Source organism: Eumetopias jubatus, unplaced genomic scaffold (genome assembly GCF_037043125.1).
Source record: "Eumetopias jubatus isolate StellerSeaLion01/CBP00866 unplaced genomic scaffold, mEumJub1_p1.0 scaffold_4, whole genome shotgun sequence".
NCBI lineage: Eukaryota > Metazoa > Chordata > Mammalia > Carnivora > Otariidae > Eumetopias > Eumetopias jubatus.
The window spans coordinates 9836962-9863741 of NW_028274810.1; the positions used below are offsets into that span (position 1 = coordinate 9836962).

General features: G+C 50.3%; 1 protein-coding gene across 2 annotated transcripts in view; it reads right to left on the minus strand.

Moving 5' to 3' along the window:
- VANGL1 (VANGL planar cell polarity protein 1) overlaps positions 1 to 15375 on the minus strand; it is a 49082-nt gene extending 33707 nt beyond the window's left edge. Inside the window, exons 1-2 of one of the 2 annotated variants that reach the window (XM_028101997.2) lie at positions 15280 to 15375; positions 6084 to 6287 (exon numbers count right to left, since the gene is read on the minus strand). In XM_028101997.2, coding sequence (XP_027957798.1) covers positions 6084 to 6154 — 71 coding nt within the window. In that variant the 5' untranslated portion in view covers positions 6155 to 6287; positions 15280 to 15375. Of the gene's footprint in view, positions 1 to 6083; positions 6288 to 14339; positions 14400 to 15279 lie in introns of those variants that run through there. The other variant, XM_028101998.2, reaches the window with a different exon arrangement.
- Positions 15376 to 26780: the final 11405 nt, after the last annotated feature.

Sequence of the window (26780 nt, forward strand, 5' to 3'; positions counted from 1 at the left end):
GCACACACAGACTTTGGGGACAACAGTCAGATCTCAGTTCTGCCCCTATTAGATGTGTGACCTTGCACAAGTTATTCAACTTCTGAAAACCTCAGTTTCCTCTCTGTGAAATGGGGATAATGATAATACCACATAGATAATGTATGCAGAGCTCGGTACAGGGGCCTCGGAGGAGATGTACAAGGAACTATTAACACACAGTCCAACTCCTTCCCCTCCACGGCATGCCTCCTAATAACCTGCTACTTAGCCAATAAAATCACATGCAGTCTTCCTATGGGCAAACTCCGACCTTAAGAGCCCCTCTCCAGGATAAGCATTGGTTAGTTCGTTCAAAGAGCAGGGAGGCATCCTTGATCCCAGGAACTTTCAGTTGGGAGCATCTCTAATTTCTAGAGCATGACTTATCATCCTGATCTATTGGTAAATTAGAGTCTAGAAATACATGTGTTCCGATCGACTTGGGTGTTTTAGTTTAACCAGGTAACTGGTGGGGGGGGGGGGCGCAGCAGAAAATCTGTTTTAACTAGAGATGTATCTATCAATGCCAATCATTCCACTTCCCACTCCAATTTAGAGAGCACTTTATTAGGTGCTCTATGATATTAATTTCATTCGATCCGGACAATAACTCTATGAGGACAGGAGTCTTGTCCCCATTTTAGAGATGAAGAAACCAAGGCTCACGGAGGTTGACTGATTTGCCAAAGTCGTAGTAAGTGGTAGAGCAGGATGTGACCCCAGGTCTGCCCCTACCACCTTGATTTACACCCGCTGTGCTGCGCTGATCTGAAGAGCAACTGGGGAAGATCCGGCAGCATGAATATTCCTAACGCTCGTCCTGACACTCTCTAGCTGAACCGCTGGAGCTCTGAAATCGGCCTGTGGGGCTACCGTTGGCAGTCACAGATGCACTGTGAACTTGGGACAGCACAATGCAATGAGTCCAAAGCTCTGGGCTGCCAAAGACAATCACTTCAAAAGGTCCCAGTGTGAGAAACAATAAACAATTTGGGAGAGGCTTCCCAGGTGCCTGGGCCATCTTTGCGATGATCTGTGTGGACGAAGTCTAGAACCCCTGCTTCCCAGGGCCTCCATCGGCCAGACCCAGGAGCCTCCTCTTCTATCTTGTGTCTCCATCACCCCCAACTGTTCCCCCAGCTATCAACTCTTTTTGTCATCAGCCAAGTCATGTGCTCCCCTAACCCCATCTATCTATTCACTAGTCCCATGGGTCAAATCCTGTGACAGCACAAATTCCACTGGAAACCAAAATTCTTTCACTGAATGCCAAGCGCTGGAGCCTGAACACGGCCAAGGCAGAAAGCAGGTGGGGGACACACCCAGGGCTGGAAACTGCCTCTCCAGGGCCAGCCATCACTCTGACCCCTGGCCCACCCCACCGGGCTCTTAAAGGGCCCAACGGCATCCAAAGAAGACACAATAGCCTGAACCATTCCCTTGGTGACATCTGGTAAGCCAGATAGGAGCCTATTATCTGATAACCCCGGGAAGGGAAGGTCTTCTCATCCCCCAGAGCCAGAAACCAGAAACCAGTGCTTCTCACACCTGAGTGTGCAGAGACACCACCTGGGGTGGGGATTTAAGTGCAGATTAGCTGGCCCCACTCCTAGGGAATTCTGGAAGGGAGATAACAGGAATCTGCATTTTCACCAGCACCCCAGGTGATCAGGATGCAGGTGGTCCAGGAAACTTTCCCCAAGGTTCTTCCACCCAAATGCTCCCGGGGAGAGAGTTGTGGTATTGAGCGCTTGGAGGTCTGGCTGTCTGTGAAATGCCTGTATACAGCAGGGGCTCAATAACGGGAGCATTATGCTCAGCCACACAATGTTGAGGTGTAGAATAGCTTCTTCATTAAAATAGCATTAAGTGGATGAGGCTGGGGAGAAGGCTCAGGCCAACATGCATCAGGGCTCAGCATTCAGCATCAGCATCAGCCTTGTGCCGGTCCCTGTTCTCAAAGGAGCAAGACCTGTCACACAGCTTTTATAAAAATCACTGGTCGTGAATTACTGCTCCGGGAAGGCGTCTGAGCCAGTACTAAATAGGGAAGTCCAACAAAAACACTGCCATTCCGTGTTGCCCAGGGTGCAGAGCTCGGACCACAGGATGGCTGCTTCACTGCACAAGGAGCCCACATGTTTATCTTGACAGCTCCCAACACTGGGACTCCAAGCAAGTGCCAAGTGGACTCTGGGAGAGGGCTTCCCAGTGGTGAAGACAACCTGTTCATGGGATCTAAGAGTGGAAACAGGAGACATGGGGGGGTGGAGGTAGGGCTATCAAACCACAAAAGGGCTGTCACAAACCCATGCACACTGGAGAGTGTTTCCAGCTCTGCCTGAGTGGTCGGGATCACTGGTGCCCCTGCCGGGCAGGCATGTCAGCCACAGGAACCGCTCTATCTTTACCTTGGAGTCTGTCTTCATGCAACATCTGCCCGGAAGGGTACAGACCAGTGTATCTGTGCTTGTTTGTGTGCAGGTGAGAGGGTGGGAAGAGCAAGCAACAGCAGGCAGGAGGCCCGGGCAGGTGTCTGTACCTGCGTGTGTGTGTGTGTGTGTGTGTATGTGTGTGTGTGTAAACGCATCTATTCAGGCGATTCCAGAGCTGGGCCCTTGGGGGCTGCTGTAAAACCCCCTGGTTCCAGCCAGAAGCCCCATCAATTCCTGTTCCCTTCCCATTACAGTCTGCATTTCCTGGGAAGACCATTTAGCTCTGTTTCTGTTGTTGGTCTACTTCTATTTGGGGAAAGCCGGCCCCACCAGTCACCCCTCCCTTTCCTTCTCTAGCACCACCCACTACCTGTCCTTGCCCTGCTGACGGCGGGGCTGTCTGGCTGCTTCCGCTGGCTCCGCAGGGACCGGGTGGGAGGGCCGGGCAGAGCGCAAACCGACTCCGAGGCCGCCTGGGACCACAAGCGCCAATTCTCTCGGCACTCCGGCTGCCCTCTTTTGGGCATTTCAGCACATTAGTCACGAGTCCTCCCCGCCCCCCAGTCCCCCTACAGGATACCCCTGCTGTTCTCCATCTAGCACAGCCCCGGGGGAGGGGGGGAATCCTGGGCTTCCAAAGGGCCAACAAGTCAGGCCCGAAGCCTGCTAAGGGTACCTGCTAGCCTCATAAGGTCAGGCAATCACACTGCCTCTCTGCACCTCCCATTTTATCACCTGCTGAATGGGGACACCACCTCCCCACGGCTCTAGGACTGCCGTGAGGTTGGAGGCCAGGGACTGAGGGTCCTCGCAGGTGCCTGCCAAGTGTTCCTTAGCATCACAGGACACTGCCGTATGTGATGCAAAAACTGCTACTGCAGGCTCAAAAGGTAAGGTGAAGTCAGCTGAAGTCCGCGCCATTTTCCCAGCAAGTTGACTAACTGGACACCCTCTGGAGAGATCCGACATCACAAAACCAGACCGCTGACCTCTTTGTTGGAAAAAAGTCAGTTGTCATCTGTTTGGATCCCAGCCAGCCCCCCAAAGCTGATGACGGTGTCACTGGGCATATCAAATTTGGTGCACTTCATTATTCCTCTCTGGGTGAGAGGCCTGCTACAATTACCAAAAAGCAAGGTCCTTCCACTTTCCTACTTTTCCATTCAAATTCCTGACAAACCCCTGAGCAGAACAGCCTTCATGGGGACCCTCCTGGGGGATACCGTACCCTTGACTGAGGCTAGGGCCTGCTTACACACCGGTGAGGTGCATTCTTACCGCTTAATATTCTTAATGCCCTGACACAGTGCTCCCCAGCATGCACCATCTACAGACCGTGAGCTTTGCCCCGTAGTTCACTACCTCGCCTTACAAGGCCCTCAGAGAATTCACCGCATGTGGGTGTTGTTCTGTCCTCAAGAACCCACAGAATCTCTGATGGCCATCCCTTCCACCCAGAGCTTTTCTGAGTAGGCATTCAGTAACACTCCTTGATTACTTTATTAAAAGGCTCAGCTTGTACTATCATTTGCCAGGTACTTTCCACATGGGTCCAAGAAGGCACTAAGAGTTCCGCACGCCGTTTTAATTGGGAATTATTGTCTCCTAAAGTCACCATAAGAACCCTGCTGGATCAATTTCTGGGGGCCCCAAGAGGCCTGAGAAAAGAATGGAGCACAGCCTGGGGCCCTGACATAGAATAGTTAGGACCCATGTGAGGCAGAGGAGACCAGAGATGGTTCCTCCTCAGAATCCTGTAATGCGTCATCCCTGATTTATCCCCAAGCACCAGCAGCACCCCAAATTCCTACTTCTGTCACTGCTGTGTGGAAAAGAGAAGCTTGGCACGCTGACAAGGGCATGGCTTTCTCCAACTGGATGATTCCAAATGGCTACTTCTGGTGTTTTAGAATGAAACTGACATGTTCACCCGCTGGTTGAAATTTGTGAGGAATCTTTGATCACCAGAGGGGTTCTGACTTTCCAGAGACCTGGGCTCTGCCTGTCACCTGAGGCCTCCCTCAGCAGGCTTCTGTTCAGCATGCTGCCAGAAAGGCTGACCCAGGCTCCAAGAAGAGCTCATTCACATCCTTTCCCCACATTTTTATGATTTTAAGACCAATACGTGAAAACTTAGAAAATAATGGAGGTTTCAAAAACAAAAAACAAAAAACCCACCCATTATCTTAATAATCCTATACTCAGAGACAGGACAGGCAAGGCCAACAATGTTACCATTCATCTTCTCATAAAAATATAGAACTATTATAAGGCACAAAGTTTTCACTCTTGTTTTTTATGTCATGGCCTCATAAACATGATTTCTCAGGTCATTAAACAATCTGTGTAAATGGTTGTTTTACATTCTTTTATTCCGTTCAGATTTTTAATTACAAGCCACACCCTTGTGGAAGGCTGAACAGATACAGAAAGATAAAGCAAAAACAAAACTTCCCATCAGTCACCATCTCGTGTCTGGCCCCTTTGCTGTGGGTGACCACTGCAGGCAGCTCGGAGAATACCCTTCCAGACCTCTGGCTGCCTGCGTACACCCAGACGGGCTCACATAAATAAGTCAATTAGATCGACACATCTTATTGCTGCATTACAGCTTAACAATAACCCACAACCCTCGGACCAACTTTATTGCTGCATTACAAAACAAAGTCCTGCTCTGCATTCAGCTACCCATGTGAGGAACTGCTTGGTCAGGGAAACGCCACTTACAACCACTGTTCCCAGCCCTCGTGGGGCTGTGACCGCAGCTGGGCCTTTGGGCTGTGGCCAGCTGGGACCTTTGAATGTGGTGCTGAAGTGCCACGGCCGTTAATAGCATTAATACAGTCACTGGTTAGTGACCTCTTACCTGTGGGCCGTGTTAAATGCTTTATATGCACAATCTTCTTGAATCCTCTCCACAGCCCTGTGAGACGGCTGTACCCATTTCACGGATGAGGAGGCTAAGTAAGAGGCAGCACTACAACTTCACCAACTGGCTCCTTAACCTCTCCATCCATTCATTCCCTCGCTCCTTTACTCACCAAACATTCCATAGGTCTGTAGTAGAGCAGGCCCTACGAACACCAGTGCAGACCTGGGCATGCTGCACAGAGGAGGGGAGCCTGGCCCCCATCACCCCAGATGGCGGGTTTTCTTCAGAGAGAAATATGGCACTGGGCCAATTCCACCACCTAGTGTATAAACCTCAGGGCAAACGCCTAATGGGTAATGAGTCAGCAATTTGAGGTACAAAGCAACAAATCAACACTTTCTTTTAAACTTTCATTTACATTCTTGGTAAAGCTTTGGGAGAACTGTCATCCATGAGAAGTATTTAGAAATGACAAACATTTCCACTGCAGGGAGAAACTTTAATTTAAAATCAATTGTGAGAAATTAAGGTCATCGACTGTGATGGCAGCTATAAAATGTAAATTGGTGGTATAGTTACTCCCAGCGCTTGTTAAATGCTCTTAAAGCCCGGCTTCTCCTGCAGCTGTGGACTGATCCTCCATCATCGACAGCCCCACCACTCAGCTTTACTACTTGAAAAGTGAGTCGAGAAAGCTGGACCGACCTGCGAGTTTCCCCCAAAAGGAAATGTGGAACAATCAAGAGCTTACATACCCTTGTCTGTGAGATTTTTTCGAATGACTGGAATAGTAAGAATATCCAGAATATGTGGATTCGGTATCCATAGCAATGGGGAGCTCACTCTTGAGGAAGGAGCAGCACCGTTTCTCCTCAGAGGTAGAGAATTTCCACCCACTAGACTCCTAAAGCCACAAAGGGTCTGGAGATCCAGCAGCCACTCTTCGACGGGAACAAATTCTAGGAAAAGCAGGGAGAAAAAAAAACAAAGATCATCAACTTTCAAAGGCAACCCAAAGATTCTAGAAGATAAATGACAGTAGCCACCTCCCCTCTGGGGTCTCTGTTACAGAACAAGTGAGCAGGGAAGGAGCATCTGAATGCTAAATACTTCCCCAGGTGTCCGGGAGGGAGACAGGGAGGTGCTGGGCAGGCTAAACCCCTACCACAGTGGCTGGGCCTCCCAGACGTGGGAGAGACCCGGCCCTTGGCCATTTCCCGGACACAGCCCCGCTGCATGGGTCCAGGCTGGAGGAAGTGGCTTCCCACCCGACAGCCCACACAGTGCCCAGCCCCCACCGCCAGTTTGCCTGTTACAAGAACAATACCCAGGCAAGCAGTTTGTAAGGGATTTTGCTCATAGTTTCCGAAAGACAATTAAAAAAAAAAAAAGTTCTCTATCTCTTTAAACCAGGAATCCAAAGTCCTGAGAATTTCTCTTAGGGAACTAAATTTTTTTTTTTTTTTTAAGAAAAACTATTACCGCATTGTTTACAGCGGGAGAAAGCGCGAAATAACCTAACTGCCCCCAAAGCGGTGGACTAGGTAAGGAAAACACGATTCCTCCGCCCAGAGAGATAGCATAGAGCTGTTTAAAATAATCGGGAAGAAGGGAAATTTTACAACATAATAGTAAATTTAAAAAGCAGACTACGGGACTGGAGATAGGCCCTGATCCTATAGTTACAATCATATAAAAGGCTTATGTAAACACAGCGATTAAGAGGAAACATCAGAAAAGGAAGGGAAGCAGGTGGTTTATTCTTTGCAGGCTCCTGGGTCTTTCCCCCCCCATTTCCATTAGATGTTGCTTTGCAATAAAAATAAACTGGAAACACTTCCAAGTACTTTCCTGAGGCCCACGTGCTAAAAAACCCTTCACTTTTAAAGGCCTGAGAAGCACAAGCTTGTCTCTCCCGGCATCCTGCACCCCAGTGCTGGTATCCGCCCATCAGGGTTCCTCCTTCCAGTGTCCCCCCTCCTCCCCTGGGGGCTGAAACTGCAAACAGAGCCAGTGACGTAAGTGTGAAAGGAGAACAAAGGAGCCGCAAATGCCACAGCCCCACCCCTCCTGGGAGGGGGCCAAGGCTCCCTGAACCCCCCACTGCAGCAACCTGCAGGCCTGGAGCCAGATCTCCTGGTCACCTCCACGCACCAACACAGCTCCCGGCCTCAAATACCACTTAAGAGGCCTTTGCCCTTAGCGTTCATTCTGCCTGGAAGTGAGGTGCAGTCGCTTCCAGGCGCTGTGACCACGGGAGCTAGCCTCCCTTGTCCTGGGTTTCGTGACTCATGGTTCCCTTCCTCCTCTGCATCAAGAGCCCCAGGCGAGCAGTGGGGTCTAGCCAGAACGCTTCGCCGTCTGATACAACCCAGGAGAAGCCACTTGCCTCCTGCAGCCTCAGACTCCTCATCTGTCAAACTGGGATAAATCACAGGGTTGATCTGAGAAGGGAAACACAGACAGGATCTGAAGCTGGGTTCCAATCCCCGGTTTTCCCCACGTATTTGGTTATGTAACCTTGGTCAGATTACTAGTGCTCTGAAAACCTGCACTGTAAAGTGTGAGTCCCAGGGCTGCTGGGAGAAACAAGGGGGCTCCGGCTGCAGGCGAGCCCAGCCTGGGCGCCAGGGGCAGCGGGTAAGTGAGAGTTGTGGCTACAGGACTCCCCGTTCAGGCTCTGAAAGCTGATGTCCCTCCTCGTCGTTCTCAGCAAGAGGAAACCTTGGACAGGAGCAGGGGCAGAGCTGGGGCACCACTGGCCCTGCTCCTGCAGTCCATCTGCAGACAGCACGGGGCGTATCTCAGCCCCCGGGGTTGCTCACTAGCCATGCAACCAAGCAAGGCAGTTTCCCGCCTGGAAATGCAAATGAAGCCCCTAGTCTGTGGGCTGACTGTGCAAACCAATGTGGTGGCATTTTTTTCAGAATGCTGAGTTTTGCTCCTGGACCACTTCCACTTTCCTAGAAGACTGCAAGAGCCACTCATCCTCTTTGATCCCAACTCCACCCCCACCGTTTTCAACCAGCAATTTCAGCAAGTTGCCAGCGCCCTCGATTCTCATCGCCTTTCTGCTCTGGGCTTTGCTGCTTGTTCATCTGTTTTGTACCTGGCTGACACCTACATCAGGAGGTGAGCCAAGATCCCCACACCTGCCCAGCATGAGCCTCTTTCCCTAAAGGCCCTTGGTCCGGCTCTCCCATCATCCCCCTTCCCGGCCCCGCTTCCAGCTAATTCTGGCTAAATGCTGCTGGGGTGTCTCAGAGGCAGATGACCCAGGCCCTGCAGACCTGGCCTGGTGCTATTCATGCTTCGTGGTTGCGACATTGCTGAGCCACTGTTGCCCCGCCCCCCATAAAATGAGGCCATTTAACATGAGCTCTTCCTAGGTCAGTGAGAGCAATAAACCAGGCTCCCTACGTAAGGCACATGGTAACCCAGGCTACATTCCCCTTCCCCCTCTGCAAGAGGACATCATTCCAAGTCCTCATTAAAATCTCTGGCCATCCATTAAAACAACCCCAGACACGTCCCCTCAAAGGAAATCACGGGCTCCCAAGTGCCCTCTGGGGAGAGGCTCTACCAGCACCCAGGTGCGGGTTCTCCCACAAGTCCTACCTTGTACTCCTCAAAGGGGTGGTCTGTATATGCTGCCATCCCCTCCCTCTCAACGGTCACCCCAGTTCTCTCTCAACACTCCGCTGAAACAGCTCTAAGTGGGCCAAATCCAAAGGTCACACCCTTGTCCTCCTTTCCCTAGACCTTCTGATCTCATCTCTGCATTCATCTCTCTCTGTATTTAGCAAGCAGCCAAAGGAGAGCACGCCAAGCAATGCTGGGACACAGCAGTGACAAGGGAACGCACACGGCGCCCTGTCTTCCCAGAGCTTTCCGCTGCCGGCCATCCTCTAGACAGGACAGCGCTGATGCTACCACTGTCAGTGAGTATCTCCCAACTGAGAGCGGTAGCTCCCAACACTCCCTCCCTCTCCCCCATCAAGTTATCCCTTAGGGCTCAAAACTCGTCCGTTGTTTCTTCTCCATCCCATCCATGGATTTACTCCAGCATAAGCCCCTTGGAGACGGGAGCTACCGTTTACCTACCGTAGGATATTCTGCACGTAATAGGTACTCAAGGAATACTGAAAGAATAAATCCCCAGTGCGCATCTCCCACCCAGCTGCCTCTTGTTCCCCCTGGGATTATCAACATCCCCACGAGTGCTTTCTGGAGTCCTGGACTATCTTTCCAGTGTCCTCTGCCAGGGGGGTATAGTCATCCCATCAAACCAGTCCACGCAGCCCCGTGCCATTTCTGATTCTCTCTCTCTCTCCCGTGATTCCCACACATCCCACTGCCACTAAGTGTCATCTGTCCTCAGGGGCCTCCCCTCACTCTCCTGGTGCTCAGCCACCCACCTCCCCTAGGCTCCCTGGACAGAGGGCTAACCTATTACAAAGCCTGCAGGTTTCCCCGTGGAATCCGGTCTCCGGTCTAGGCCGAGCTCAGGCTCCTTCCCCTAAGTCATGCTGTCAACTCCTGACGGGGAGCCGAGGAAGGATTCAGCATGAGCAACGGGAAGCCAACTGGCAAAATCCAGAGAGGGCTCATTTTAAGGGCCAATGAAAGAGCGTGGAAAGAGTTAACAGAAGCCCCCATTGTGAAGCTTATCACTGCAATGATATGTTGATGAGACAGTTGGCTGTATGCACAAGAAATTAGCAGAACTCAAATAAGGTCAGAGGGATGCCTTATCAGGAAGATAATAAAGCAATGAAAAGGAATCAGGTTCCCCGGGCTGATAGATAGATAGGCTGGTGCACTGGCCTGAACGGGACAGTTCATATAAAGGTGTAAATATGGATCCTGGAATCTGGAACTCGGCCTCCTCTCTCATCCTAACTCCGGAGATGACCCACACCGGGCAGCTGGGCAGCTTCCAGGGTGATCTTCCATATCACAATGTGAATGTCACTTCTCTGCTTAAAACCCTTCCATGGTGTCCCACGACAGTTGGAATAAAACACAAAATCCTCCATTTGGTCCGCAGGTCCCTGCCCACCTGGCCAACTGTACTCTCCTTCTCGGGCGCCAGGCCCTTCAAGACACCGGGCGCTTTGTAGCCGCAGAGCCCAGTATAATGACGATCCTGCCCACACGCCCTCTTTAGTCCAACTCGTACCCATCCCTCTCAACTAAATCCTGCTTCTTTCAAGAGGCCCTTCCGGATCCTCCAGTCTGCGGGAGGCCCCTTCACAGCACCCTGCACTTTTCCTTTAGAGCACGATTTCCAGTTCCACAGGGGCGTGATGACTTCACGTCTGGCTCCCAGAGAGACGGTCAGCTCCCAGAGGGCAGGGACCACGTTCAGTGCGGTCTGTCCGGCTCCTAGAATGTTAACAGGCACCCAATAAACGTGGGCCAAGGAAGGGGTTCTGTGGCAGACCTCAGGCTGGGGAGGCCACATATCTGCTGGGGAGGGAACCTTAGAGGCTGCCCATCTTCCATTCTCAGTTCGCCAGGAGAGGACAGCGACGCAGAGATGAGGTTAGGAGCGATGTCAGAACCACCGGCTTTCGGCTCACATGACAGTCTCACTCAGCAGCAAAGTTTCTATTCCAGACACACTAAGTAAAAGTCAGCAGCAGTCTCAGTCCGGCTGCTGCCCAGGGCACCCTGCCCAGCCGCCTCCCCCTGCCTTCCTGCCATTCACCCCTGCAGCACCTGGTGTATTAGCAGCTACAGGCCCTGCTTGGGGGGAAGCTGGGGGCAAACGCCAGGATGGGGCCGGAGCTGGTCAATTCACATCTCCCAAAGGCCAAGAGGGCAGTGCTGAGACAGGTGCGCTTTTGCCTGCATGGCAGCATCTTCAATTCTGGGGGCCCCAGGCAAAAAGGTGAGAGGGAACCCCGTTTGCCACACTTTCTTAAAGCGAAGATCAGTGGCCTCAAAGAGAATCTTTCCCCAGAGTTAAGTTCACCCACATAAAACAGACCTGACTACTACTTAAAAGAAAAACACAGTGTTCGGAAAATCATATGGGGGAAATAACATGCTATGGTAATGACAGTGGTAAACATTAAGTTAACCTTGACGAAAAGGAAATTATAAAAGCATCAACGGCTCTGCCGACAGCTATTAAGTAATTAAGGGAACTCTGGTTTGGAAGGTAGAAAGTTACCTCGCGAGGGGTAGAGAGATGCACACTGCATTTAAAGAGCCGTTCGTTCTGCTCCTCCCGCAGTGGAGGCATTTCCAAGGGAAAGAAGTTTATGGTACAGTCGTGCTTATGTCGACTGTGCATGTTACTGTTTATCATAATACAATGCTAAAGGGTTTACTACATTAATTATTTTTCCCCACTAATTATTATCTTTATTATGTGTTGCAGTGCACATTTTTCTCAAGGTACCCCTTTTTGGTTACATGGCACTCAAGGGGAACATGTAAACTGAAATAATTCTGTTCGAGGTCAGCTCTTCTTCGACAGAGGAGAAGCAATGAACACAAGTTCTGGAGTTAATGCTGTCACCCTTCAAATCCTGGCTCTGGTATGTATCAGCTGTATAACCTCAAATCAAGTTACTTAAATTTGCTGTACCGTCTCCCTAACTCTAACAACAGAATTCTGTTTTCCTTATCGGCTCGTGGTGGGTATCAAATGAGAAAATTCACAGTCATTTAGAACAGTGCCTCGCACACAGAAGGCACAACGGTTAGGCACTATTATTTATCAGTAAAGTAAAATTCCTCCAGTTAGGAAGACTATCTTGGTATAGCACAACACCTCCGTGTCCCTTGCATTACACTTAACATACATTGTTTGGTCAGTGCTACTCTACCCTGAATGAGTACCATTAACTGTAGCTAATCTAGTGATTTCCATTCTGTTCCTTGGGCCTCCTTTTACTAGTCCCAGATTGGAAGTGAATATCAGAGAGATCAGAAAAAAACTGTGTTTTATTGCATTTATTTGGAGGACCCTGGGGTTATAAGGGAGGGTGGGAAGAAGGATGGCAAGCTTTGCAAAACATTTTGCGGAACTTGGGGTCTATACACCATAAAACATCAACCAGGTTGGCCACTATGTGGGGATCAGAGGGCTTGTGGCATTTGTGACAAACCCAATGATACTTGCATTACAATAGACCTCTTATAAGTGAATGATCCTGGGCCACTGTACACAAGCAAATAAAAGGTCAACCTCATTTTACCTGTTTCGCCAATGATTTCAACTTGCCTTCCTAGAATAACTGCTCTTGGCTCCAGGCCCTAATTACCTCTGAAACACCCCCCAGCAGCTGGGTATAGATTTCTGAAGAGCTGTGAATGGTTAACATGTCTGGGGTTCTGTGATGGAGATCTGTTTTCAAGTGACCCCCTTATCCCCTGCTAGATTTTTAAGCTTCAAAAAATCGATTTTACAAGTACTACCTCCTCTGTAAATCCCATGGTGCCAAGTCCAATGATCGCTGTCCAATAAATGGGATTCAGAAAGACCCCGATGGGGAGAGCAGCACACACCTTTTCATCAACCTTCAGGCGAGACCAAAGCCACTAGCAAAAACATGGTCCAGGCCCAAGTCCACTTAAACCTGTCTTGTCCACCTTCTGGAAAATGGCACAGCACGATGCCCACATCTCATGCCCGTTACACAGCTAGTCCCCTAGCCACAGCTAATTCACTTTAAGAGAGAGAGCATGGCACTAATAATAAAACAGACTACAGTTCATCGTGTGCTTCCTATCTGTTGTGGGCTGTTTAAATCATTTGCATGTAATAGCTCACTTCATCCTCAGAACAAGCCATATAAGGGATAACAAGTATTCACGTCAAGTTACACTTAAGGAAAGCAAGGTCACAGTAAGTGAAGGAACCAGGGCTTGAAACTATGGAAAATGGAGAGCAATGTAGCAATTACCAGAACTGTTTACTTACACATCGGAGGGGAGGCAACAATCACAAATTGTCCCAAACCACGTGTAACCCACAAAGAATTTTGCAATTTCACCTTCGGCTCACAGGCTCAGTGGCCCAAGCATTGTGGGGAGTCTGGGAGAAAAGAATCTGAAACAGTTGTAGGGAGTTCTCAGCCCAAAGGTAGACACTGCCTATTAAAATACAATGTGATAAGCATGCATGTGATGTGAGGTCTGGGGTAACAAACAGGGTGTGTGTTTGTGTGCGTTAGAGGGATGGAGGGAAGAACACCTTTCTCACTCAACACCTGTTTATTCTTCAGCAGACTGGGGTGACACGGAATCGGGGCTTGTATGGAAACTTTCCTTTATGGTTCTGTCCCTTTGCTCAAACACCTAAGACAATAAAAATGTCCTGCATGGCAAGCTGTCCTTACAAATATGCCATTCTCCAAATTCTTCTCCCATTTTACTTACAAATTAAGTTGCAACCAAGTCACACTGCCAAGGCTGTAACAGTGAAAACTTCACACTCGATGTTTCACTAATTACCCTGAGAGACACCAATGTTTGGGAATGCTAAATGCCCATGGGTTGGTGAAGAGTGTTATTTCTCTGAACTGCAGAATAAAACAGTTTCCTCCCAGAAATCAAAGCCCCAGCTATATCACACTAATTTAATTCAACTATAAAAACTCTAATTAGTGGTTACATAAAATGACTAATTACTTCTCCCTGGTTTTAGACAGTTTCTGCCATATCACTGAAAAAGCTTAGGAGCTGTGTACTCAAACAACCCACCCCCAGGAAGAAGAATGCTAATTAGCATTGTTGATGGGTGACACAAGCTATAATATTTTCCAGCAACTCTGTAAAATTTATAAACATATCAGAGAAAATGCCAGATTCTTTACAGCTTGCTAGCTTTTGGCATAAAGGTCTAATAATACATGCATTTCCAACCACAGACCGGTCCAAGGGTTTAACAAAATGCACGCGACAGCCACACAATCATCACAATAAAGCGCTCTGACATCGCTTAACGAGGAGCTAAACGGGCTCACACCACCTTCTCGGCTGGGCCATTATACCTGGTTTGAAGATGTGAAAACCGAGCAAGAGATTTCTCAGCTCCGAGGCTCACCAGCTCATCTCCGGGCCGCCAGGCCACGGCTCCGCCCCACGCCTGCCTCCACCGGCGACGCGTTTAAATTTTTATAAAGCTTCACACTTCTCTGGGCGCGTTGCTTGGGACAGTTCAAAGACTGCAGGAGGAAATGAGATCCTGCCCGTGGCGAAGGCTGCCCCGGCGCGGTGATTTCCTCCAACTGGGACACCTCGGGCAGAGACTTGCCGGACGCCTTCTGCTCCACCCCGGCGTTTTTTGAAAGTAAACTCCTACCTGCCTGTTGCGCTCTCCCGGGCGCAACCGGACTCTCCCCCCCAAGGCCTGCCGGGCCGGCTCAATTTTGTAAGCGAGGTGTGAACACAGGCCGGCTCTGTGCCGGTTTCTGGCCCAGGGCCGGGCGGCTCCGGAGGCTGGCGGTTACCGGGTCGAGCCCCGCGGTGGAGTGGGAACCACGGTGCGCGCCCGGTTCCCGGGGAGCAGAGGGTGGCCCGGCCCCCGTCCGCAGGGCCGGTAAGGCCACCCGGGTGCCCCGGGAACGTCGGCCCCTCCCCGCCGGCCGGCCGGAACGCGCACCCCGGGGCGCACCCCAAAGTGCGGAAAGGGCAGAAGGCGGCGTCCGAGGCGTGGGGAGGGAGTGCCCGGGGAGTGGGGCGCAGCAGCGAACGCGGGGCAGGGGCAGGGGCCGGGGCAAGAGGGGTGCACCTCGCGGGCTTGGGAGAGGAGTGGGATCCCGGGAGGCACGATCGGGGTGCGGGGCGTAGGCGGGGAGCAGGCTCCCGGCTGGAGGCGAGGAGGGCGGGGACCCGGGGTCCCAGTCCGGGGTGGGGGCACGGGGGCTCCGCTGCGGGGGCGTCTCTCCGCAGGAGGTATGCACCCCGCGCCCGGCCTCTCGCGGGACTCACCTCTGCGCCGGCCGTGCGGGCTCCGCGGCCCGCGCTCTCGGCTCACAGCGGCCCCGGCTCTGCGGCCTGCGCTGGGCTCTCCTCAGAGGCAGAGCCCCGCCGCCGCCGCCGCTGCACTGCCGCTTTCCGCTTCCTGTCCCGGCGCCGCCCCGCAGCCCGAGCCCAGCCCTGCGAGCCCGGCGCGGCCGCGAGCCAAGAGCAGCGAGCGCTGCCGGCCCCGCCGCGGGCCCGGCCTACCTGCAGCGGAGGGCGGGGCCGGCCGGCGTCTCCCCGCCCCCCTCCGCCCCCACCAGGCCCCCCGTCTCTCCACACCCGCGGCACGCTCACAGTCACACCCGCTCGTGCACATTCATGCACACACAGACCCCAGGGACTGACCTCGCACACACACACGCACACACACACACACTCATTCACACATAGTTAACACATGGCCCGGATTGACCCGCCCTGCACACCAACATACTTGTACCCTCAAGCGCGCGCACACACACACACACACACTCACAATCATACACAAAATCCAAGCCTGTTTGCCCTCACTAGAAACCCACATACATTCATTCGGCCCAGGGACTAACCCCCCTCCACACACACACACACACACACACACACACACACACTCATATACACACATTCCAAGACCTGAACTACAAATATCCATATACACCCACACCTCAACCAATGTGCATTACTCACACTTAAACTCACAAACAGCCCGGTAAATGACCCCACAAATAACCACACGCACCTAGACCCCCCACAGCCAACCCTCTCCCTTGTCTTCCTCTAAGAGAGCCATCACTGCCGCCGCTCCCCCCGCCGCCCCCGTTTTTCTGGAAACTGCTGGAAGAGCACACCTCTGAAGGCGGGCAGGCAGCCCCAGGTTTCAGTCCTGATTCACTCAGGTCGGCTTCCAACTCTGAGTCTCTGTTTCCCTGTCCAAAAAGTGAGAGGATGAGAATGGCAAACTTGCAGGATCATGGTGAAGATTATGGACAGTGGCTGGTGCCCAATAGGCACTGAACAGTTGTCAACTGTTTCTCTGAATATTTGCATTCTTCTTACTTAGTTGTCTTGTGTGGGTAGGGCTAGAGATCTCTGTGGAGAGTCTGGAATCTGGCTGGAACCCAAAGCTGCTTACATGATGAGCTCTCTTGTAGAGACATGTCTAACCAAGTACTGTGGGCAGCTGGTGCAGGGAAACACACGCCCACCCTGAGCTAGCCTCAGTTAGGGAACTTTAGCCCCCAAAGCTGTCACTGTCCCCTCACCACCTCTCTCTCGCATGCCTGTAGTCCCCACGGCCTCTCCCATATATCGCACTTCTTCAGAGGACATCACATGTTCAATGTGCCAACCTTGACCCCCACCCCCAGCCTACCACCAGGTTTCACTGCTCACCCTTGGCAACCCAGGACACCTGCCCACCCCTCACCCACCTGTTACCTGTCTCCAGAGGCCAGGTGCTGCTGACTCGGCAGCCAGCTTCCTAAGGGTAAAGCCAGTGGTCTATCCGTCGTGCTCAGGTGCAGAAATACAGAGCTTTATAAAAACGTGTGTCTTTCATCTTGAAAATGTGGATCCTTCAAGGTTACAACAGGCCAGGGATTTCCATTCCTGGTTATGATGCTCCTGAGTAACCCCCATGAAATACACAGATCCTCACTAAATCTTGATGGGAAGTGACTATAATTCAGTATAGTTTATGAAATCTAGCTACCTTACCATGTGCTTTTGTGGGAAAGGGGGTAGTGCAAAATAAACTCTATTTTAAGACAATAAATTCACATTTAAAGGCCATCTACTCTGTGTTTTCATTTGACAACCTCAAGTATCCAAGTGTAAAAGGTAAGAGCTAGAAAACTTGTCAGGAGCTAAAGGATGGTCTGTATAACCTGGAGACCTGCCCTGGCTCCCATTTTCTATCAGCAAGTGGGTCAGGCTTATTTAGCTCTTGCCTAAAGTTGAGTTCTCCAGCATAACCTGAATTAGTAATGAAGGTAAAATTGTGGGTTCCATCTGCCACTCCATTGTTTCACTTCTCCATCTGTTCCAAACTCAACTAGGGAAGTGCAGTACTGTGTTGGGTGCTCTCAAGACTCCAGCATGACTATGTATGTTTCACAAATTCATGCGTGTATTTCTCCCTTCCTGCCCATTCTCATGCGTAGAATGCTACTCACTAAAATTCTCCCTGTCTGACAACATCCGACTCAAATGCCATCTCTTCCCAAAGCCTTCCCTGGTTCTCACAAGCAGAAAACATTCCTCTCCCCTATTTGAATTCACACAGCACTCTGGGTTTCTATACTCACCTTCTTACCTTGTATTGGTTATTGCACTGCCCAATAATGTGTAACTACCACATCTTATTTATCTTTTTTCCATCAAAGATCTTTCCACATAGTAGTTGCTTAAAAAAAAAAAAAAAGCCTAGCAAATGAATGAATGACTATAAAATACCACTTGCCTTTGGGAAGTTAATAATCTACTCAGGGAACAATCTAATTGAAAAGTTATGACACGCACATAAAGATAGTTAACAATAGGAGAAAATATGCAAAATGTTAAATGCACTAAAGACACACTTTTTAAGAAGTCACTTACCCAACCTTAAGGATTCTGAATATACCTGAAAAACAGCAGTTACATGAGCAAGGCCTCTAATCAACAAAATAGACTGTACAAATTCCATGCTTTGAAGTGGACAGACTTTATAGGTAGGAGAATCTCTCACACCCTCACTTAGATGCTGTTTACAAACCATTCTAATAAACTTCATCATCTGATTTCTAAACCCACGGTTGATTAGACACTTAACAACAGAGAGCAGAAGGTGACCTCAGGAGACCCCAGGGCCTGCAAAGGGAAGCTTGTTCAATTCCTAAATGCCAGTTACCTCTCTTGGCACACTGTCACATCACAGAATAATAGCAATGAGTGTGAGTTATAAAGGTTACGTGGATATTCGGTATATAGTACTCTAAGAAGACAGGAAAAATTGGAAAAAAAAATTAGAAGGATTTCCATCCAAAATGTTTGAAATGTTATAAAGTGCTGATTCTTTAAAGGGAAATGTTCTGTGAAGGCCACATATGTAAAAGCCACATATTATTTAGGTTAATAATGCCAGTGATGGGGTGCTAAAATGTGGGTCATTAGTGTTGAAGGAGAGAGTCACAGGGGCCTGGATGGTCAGTCATGGTCAACTTGTCCTTACCTTGAGGAAAGAAAGAAGTAGAATGAACAGAGATAGATGGCATGGCTGGAACAGAGATTGGTTTATCTCAAGTGCTTAATAAATATGACTTGAATAAATGGGTAAATAGTATTTCTGTTTGGAGTATGGGTAGGGGTGTGGGGAGACCAGTGTCTGAGATATGGTCAAGGGCAGTGGAAGAGCAGTTAGGCTCGAGATAAGCACTCACACTAAGACACAGAGCATTCAAAACGGAGTGGCCCGATTAGAAGGTAGAGAATTTTGAGTCCAACTCTAGTGTTTGAACTTTTTTAAACAGGCTAGCAACACGATAAAGCACTCATTCACCCGTCCATTCATTCAAAAACATGCACTTGGTACCTACTACAAGCCAGGCAATGTATGAACTACCAGGGATACACAGATAACGCAACAAATATTTCCTGAGTACTTACTATGTGCTGGTCACTATTCTAGGCAGACAAAAGCTTCCGCCCTCCCAAAGTGTATATTCTAGAGGGGAGAGAGAGAGGGACAAATGAGCACCATGTGTACTGGGGGCAGATGGTAACAAGCCCTAAGGAGGAAACAAAGTAGGACAGGAGATAAGGGATGTGTGTGTGTGCACCTCACTCTCCTGCAGGAGCTCAGGCTGCTGGACAAGGCTGCTACTTACAGCCTTGCAGCCAATACCAGAGCCCTGTGATGGACCCAGACACGGGATGGGAACTGTGGGTGTACAGAAAGAAGAGCCAGCTCAGCCTGCAGAAGCAGCATGGCTTCCCCTGGCCGTGACCCTGGGAGCAGAAGTTGGAGGATGAGTACTTGGTCGGTAAAGAGGGAGGAAACGTTCTGGGCAAAGGCACAGAAGTGTGACAGAGCATGTCCAGGAGGTCGTATCAGATGGCAGCATACAGCGCTGACGAGCTGGTGGAGAGCAGGGCAGGGAGGGCGCAGTGTGGGACTGCAGATCTGGAGGTACTCCGGTGCCGGTGGTGTCATGGGGCAAGGACGGGAAGGGCCGGATGTTGGAGCGGCATGCACCTGCAAGCAGTGTGGGAAGGGGCGTGCCTAAGGGAAGAAGCAGGGCTGGGGTGGGTGGGAGAGGGGTGGACACAGCTTGAGAGAGGGGGCAGAGGCCATGGTTCTGAAGGCTTTACGTGGTGAACCAGGAAGTTTGGACTTTATCTGGTAGGTAATTGGGAGTAAGATGAGGTGGTTTGAGGCATGCAGCGTGATTTTCGGAGGAAGGAGTGAAGGCAGGAAGACCCAGTCAGGGGCTGGTGAGACACAGGGAACCCGAATGACAGATGCCACCATCCTAGGCAGGTGGGGAACCCGGAGGAAGAAATTCAAGGAGGGAAGGGAAGGTCCGTTTTAGGCATGTTGAATGTCGGTGCCGTGGGGATGTGTAGGTGTAAACAGTAATAGAACTTTGTATATTACAGGTCTTATTTATTCTTCACCGTTTAGGTATTATATCATCTGCATTTTACGGAGAAGAAGACTCAGGCACAGGAAAGTGGCATAAGTTGCAGAAGATCACACAGCAGCTAAGAGGTGAGGCTGGGCTCTGAACCCAGACTGGCTGACCACAGATACCCCATCTTTAATCCGGAAGCTATCCTGCTTTCTGGTGGTGTGGGTTTAGTACTGGGAGGAGACTGGCTGCATACAGTTTCTGGAGATGAGTTGGCAATGCAGTAGATAAAGGAGCAAGAAGCGGGTGGAGAAATGCAGACTGAGAGGCAGAGAGATAAGACAGGGACAGGCAGAGGTGAGCAGGTGCCCCTTTTGTGCTGTTTCGACAGAGGAAGCCCTCAAGCCTGTTTATAGACCCAGGAGAAGATATCTTAGATTTTGAAATTTCAGAAAGAAAAGCTAACCTGGAAGACAGGTGGAAGGACAAGTCTTGCACAGGTGGAGACAGAGGTGAGCGCACAGGGTGGGTGTCAGAGGTCAAGGGCATCCGGGTATTCTCCACGAAGTAGGAGGCAGGAAGCTCCAACTGAACCTGGGAAGCTGGGAGACGAAGTATGGATGGCTTCCCAGGGGCCTTTGAGACTCTGATTGCCACTGGGATGGAAACCACAGAAGAATGCACGTTCCCCAGTTTTTCAAACAATTTGAGTGGGCTCACATACCCTGTAGGCCTTCGGGGGACCCCAGACGTAGTGCTCTCTAAAGTCTCTTCTGTGTCTAAGAACTGTCATCTTTGAGGAGTTGAGTTTGAGGTGAGGGAAGGATGTCCAGTGGTAACTTGAAAAAGCCATTGAAAACAGTGGGATTTTCTAGCCCATAGCTTTGTTGGGTTTGGGAGTGGAGTCTGAGGAGGACCAGAAAGCAGACGTGCTCTGTGTGAAGCCACCGGGCCCACGGGAGCCTAACCAAGCAGTTGTGGCCACGGACCAAGTGCACTCCTGGCTCTGCAGTGAGGCCAGGCCCCCGTGCCCACGCTGCTCTGCAGGTCCGGGCAGGCAGGCCCACACCCAGGCCCTACAGCTATCATTACCTTGGGGGCTGGGAGGGAATGAAACGTCAGGTAGGGCTCAGATCTCAGGAGCAGGATCCTGCCAAGCCTGCAGTCAGCCCCTGCGCTTCTGCGGCTTTGTTATCAGTGGAAGGAGAGCGCCGGGGGCAGAGAGCCTGATGAAGACACCAGTAAGCGCACATGGCCTGGGCACTTCTAGGTGTTCCCAAGGAGATCCCACTTGTCTGGGCAGTGCAGAGGATCACACTCAGGGCCCGTCATGGGCAGGGCTGAACTGGCTAATAATACCTTCTGGGGCCTGGAAGTTTCTTCTTCGGTGTTGTTTTTAATCTAGGGAGTCATCATCAGTAATTCATTACCTATTTATGAGAAACACTTGAGTAACACCCTGCATACCGTGTTAAGCTAATTACTTGGACGAACACCAGGTGGCCTGACTTCCTGAGGGCGGACCAGCCTCCGGTCCTGCAGGCTTGGGCTCAGAGCCTTCGGGGCTGTGGAGCTCCCACAGGCATGGACAGAGGGCCCCCAGCTTCTGGCCCACACTCAGAGCCACCTCCCCCTGTGTCGTAAGCGGTCTTCATGGGTGCTGCAGAGGGGGAGGGCCAAGTCTGGGCCCCGTAGGACATCACCATTAATCCACCTTAGTGATCGGGGTTTGTGTTCATCTTGCCTTTTTATTTTCTGTAAGTTTCTCCTGAAACTTTGCTGATTTGTGAACCATACAAATGACCAGGCAGAGAGAAGAAATTAATATTTGTTGGTTTTTTTAAAATGATGTATCAGGCATTGTAATAGTCATTTTTAATCTCTTATCTCATTTAATGGTATTTTCCTGGTAATACTATAAAGTGGATATTTTACAAAAGCTCAGGTGGGTTAAGGGACATTCCCAAGCTCACGAGCCTGGGGCTAAACTCAGGCCTCTGGCTCCCAGTCAGGAATTTCTCGCTGCACTGGTCATAGATCTCTAAGATGGATTTCTTTTTCTTGTTTCTTTATTCTCTCTCCCTTTCTCTAACGATTACTGCCCTCGCCATCCTTCACCACTTTTCTTTTTTTCTACCTTTCCCTTAAAAAAAAAAATTCCTTTGCAGTGTTCTTTGTGTTTCTTTCCCGCCTTGGTGAGAATCTGAAAGACAAATAAATCATAAATTCCAGGATATAATAAAATTCCTTCTTTTAATTGCAAAAGACTTGAAGTTCTGAACCTATAATTATTTTTACATTTTCAGGTCAATAATAACATTTTTGGCATGTGAATGTCCGGTTGTTCCAGCACCATTCCTTGAAAAGTCCATCTTGCTCCATTGTATTGCTCTCGTGTTTTGTCAGATATGGTTGACTCTATTCACATGAGTCTGTTTCTGCTCTCGCTACTGCATTCCATTGATCTACTCTTCCCCAGCCTTGTTGGCATCTTCTTGGTATCAGTGTAGAATTCTGGACCCAAGATGTTTCTTGCTGTCCCTTAGGATAGAGGGTTTTTCCTTCTACTCTTCTTCCCACAACAACGGTTCTTAGCCGATGTCCTGGCAGAGGCTCTTCTACCTTCTCCCAGAAGCCATGGATCTAGAGAGTTGACTATCCCTCCCTCGGTGATTTAATGCTTTTGCTTCAGTGGAGAAAAGGGGCCAGGGAAGCAAGCAGGGCTTTGTGCCTATCCCCCTCAGCCATCTGCTAACTTCTTCCCTCCTGTGTCAGAGAGGAGACTCTGTCAGTCTCCTTCCCTGCCCCCAATCTTTCTTGGGAGCGCGCAGTGGAGGGTCATGAAGAAGAACTCGCAATGGAAGCAGTTCTCCTGGTGTCTAGGGCCCCCAGCTGTTCTAAACTGACATGCTGACCCTCCCTTGGCCTCCAAGAATTTGTTAACATTTTAGTTGACTTCTTACTCATTTGTTTGGCAGCCACATCTGTCTCCCACACTCTGCCAAAGGAGAGACACTGTGGGTCCCATTTTGCCTTCAGTCCCTCTGTGGAATTTGGTTTACTTAGTGGCTTTGTGAAGTCAGACTTCTCATGGGCTCCATAAAAGTTATAATTCTGTAGCTTATCCAGCTTTTCTTCATTGTTAGGGTGGGAACAACATTCTTTCCAGCTTTCTTCATCCTGAGTGGAAGCCTCATTCTCTTATCCTCGGATTCACTCCTTTTCTCAATAGCTGGAAGAGGTGAGTCTCCCATGTTACACATGGGAAACTGGGCTCTTGGAGAGATTATGGTCCTCCATTGGTAGGTGATGGTGCTGGGACTCCCCGGCTGCCAAAAGTGTATGAGGTCTTCACTGGGATGGGGCAGGCAGAAAGGCTGAGGGTCCTGGGAGGTGAGAGCACATGGGGCATTGAGACCGTCCAGGGGGGTGAGGGTCACAGGTACTCACTCACACCTCTGTCAGAGGCAAGAATCCAACAATCAACCAAAAACTGGGTGGCTTTCTGAAACCTCACTGGCCAAGAACTGCCCCACCCAGGGTGAAGGGCCATTGAGATGGTGTGACGAGAGCATCTCCACTGCATTCAGGGGCCAGGCCAATGCCTTGCCCTGTGCCCTCGACTGCCTGCCCCACTGACCTTCACAGCTACGCTCTGCCGGCACACCCAGCCTGCTCTGCCCAGCCCCCATCCACCAACACCCAGCCTGCTCTCCCCGCCCCCATCCACCATGCAGACACACTCTCCCACCTGCCACTTCTCAAGCATGCCCCTCCTTTCCCTGACATTATGGACCTCATCAAGGTGTCGCTAACTTGCAATGCCCTTCCTACTCCCACAAAGCTCCTCTCTCCACCTGGGGTTCTGCCAGTCCAAAGCTGAGGATGGGGGAAAAGATGTGGGTTTGCATTGCATATGTGAAATGAAAGAAAGACTGTGAGTAGGAAAGGCAGGAGGAGAGCGCCCCGGCAAAGGCGGGAGACAACTCAAGAGGGTACTCAAAGGGGAGGAGAGACCGGCAAAAATTAAATTGCTAATTTTATTATAATTTCAGAACAGTGCTGGAGATGTGCCTCATCAATCAGTGCTAGTGTTTTGGTGAGATGCAGGTGTCCAGCTACAAATGAGACAGAATTAGCCCAGCACGGTAGCAGTGACAGCTCATATTGGGAATCCTTTTCCAGGCTGGCTGTGTGGAGGGGGTCTGGGTGAGGCTCCCCGGGCTGCAGACAGAGTGAGCGGAGGCAGGGTAGAGGCACCTTCGTGAATGGCTTGAGGGGTTGGGGAGGGTCTAATGCCAGAGTGAATTCAGTCCCACCATCAGTGATTCAATACTGTACCGTGTTCTCCATCCCATGTCTTGAAAAGGCTAGTCTTTCTAAGGGTAATATGTTCGATTCTTTTGGTTCAATCTTATGTTAATTGCAAAGGCTTTGAATCCATTAGAACTGAGTTCAAATTCTGACTCTACCAATTACCAACAATGAGCACTGTGAACCTTTTGTTTTTAGTTCCTAACTCCCTGAGTGTCCATTTTCCTCATGGGTAAAAGGAGGATAATGATACCCACCTTCCAGTTTGTCATGAGGATGAAATGAGATAACGTGCATAAAATGCCCCACGCGAGCGTTTGCCACAAGAATCATCCATTTGTCCATTCACCGAATATTTATTGAGCAGCTACTAATAGTAGGTACCACTCTACATGCTGGAGATTCAGCAGCAAACAAATTCTCCACCATCATGGAACTCATGTTCTAGAGCAGGGCAATAAAAAGATAACTAAATAAGTAGATATAAAGTATGCCAGTAAGTACCTCAGGGAGCAATAAAACAAGGGGATGGAGATCCTGGGGGAAGGGTCACTATTATAATTTTCTGCAGGGTGGTCAGAAGGCCTCTTTCCTCATGCGATTTGGACAGGGTCTGAGGAAGTGAGGGAGTGAGTGCCCAAGATCTGGGGGGAAAGTTGGCAGAATAGAGAAGAGTGAACAGAGGTCTGGAGTCCCCAGCATGCTGGGCAGGTGTGCCCTCACACTTGGGAGCCCCGGGTGGCTGCAGCAGAGTAAGGAAGCGGGGAGCCATGGGAGAAGTGGGGCCAAGGGGCGTCATGTCACACAGGACTCCTGGGCCAATGCCAAGAACCACAGCTTTACCTGATGGGAGCCATGGGAGGCCTGTAGGAGAGGAGAGGCATAGGCTCACCCTCCCCATGCTGGGTCCTGCATGGAGTGTAGACTGCAGGGAGGGGAAAGGTGTAGATGCAGGAAGACAGGTTGGGACACCATTGCAATACAAGGAAATGATGGCTGGGACTTTGATCTAACTGTGCAGGCAGTGAGAAATCTGGTTCTGGATAGAAAGTGAATGTGCTGATGAATGCAGTATGAGAAAGGGAGCAAGGATGACCCCCCGAGTCGTCCTGACTCAAGCAACTGCAAGGACAGGTGAGCCAGTTACTGAACTAGGAACTCTGGAGAGGGTTAGTTTTGAACAGGTTTCGCTGGATGCCAAAGAGGAGTTGTCAAGCAGACAGACAGACATGGGAGTCCCACATGCAGAGGAGGGGTTTTGTCTGGAGATAGCAATGGACAGGGAGAGGTAGGGCAGTGTTTGGAGACTGTTCCTTTTTCTGCCCATCTAGATATGGCTGTAGGAGGGCTTAGAGAAGGTTCTGGAAGTGAGGGTGGGGCTCTGACAGCTCCTACCCAGGCTCTACTATGTGTGCTTCTACAGGCGATTCCCCATCTTCGATCCCATTTCTTTGTCCATGGAGGAGAAGCCGGACCACATGATCTAAGGTCTGACATACTAAGGTTCTCTGGGTATCCCACGAAGATGCAGATACACTTAGAAGATGAAGTAACACAGAAAACTATTAATACCTTGTGTGGGTCTATCTAACAGTTGTCTATTTGGGGAAGCCAGGGAATATAGGATGGTGGGAAACCACAAAGGCAGGCGGTGTTACAGCTGGGCAGGGCAGGACTGGGGGCCCACCTGGATGGACATGGGGTTCTGATCTTCAGTAGTAGGGGGCAAAAGATGGGCTTCCCAGGGCTGCCTGGAGCCTCTCTGAGTGAGCTGCCCACACTCGCTCTCCGGGAGCCTGGCCAGCCCAGCAGCTGAGTGGCCCTGTTCATTTTGCAGCTCAAACCTGAAAACCTCAACTTCCGAAGAGAACTGACTGCCTTTCCTAAAGGGGGCTGTCTCCCTGCCTGGAAGTGCATCCCATTGCAGCTGCACAGTTCAGTACAGGCTTCCGGGTCTATGATTGACAGTAGTCCTTTGGCCTGAAACCCACCAGTCTGTGATTAGTGGCCTCTCAGAGAATGTCCTGATGAGGCGGAATCTTCGCTTAGCCAAGAGAGAAATTTAACAGTGCCGTTAGCATTTCAAATTGTTAAAACGGAGGTGAGGGAGGGGGCACTTGTGGAATAAATTATTAAATGAGAAACAAAAGGAGTCAAGTCAAATTAAGCAAGAGTAGAAGTCAGCCATGGAACAGGGCATGCTGGGATTTAAGTAAACTGGCTGCATATTATCCCCAATAAGGAACTCCTTGCAAAGGTCATGCTGGTAAGAGGTGAGGCCCACAAGCAGGGAGTCAAGAGAGCAAGAGAGCCTTCACTCCAAGGTCATTCACAGCAGGGAATAGGATACCACCTCCATTGGTCCAAGGAAGGCATCGACAAGAGTGATGGAGGGCATGGTTCTTAAACTCTGCAGTGCATAGGGTCATCTTTCAAACTTGCAGACTGCTGTGTCTGTCCCCAGAGATCCAGTATGTCTAGGATGTGGCCTGGGGTTTGACATTCTAACAAGCACCTCGGTGATCACGGGCTACCCTGAAGAAACACTGATAGAGGAGGGGAGGG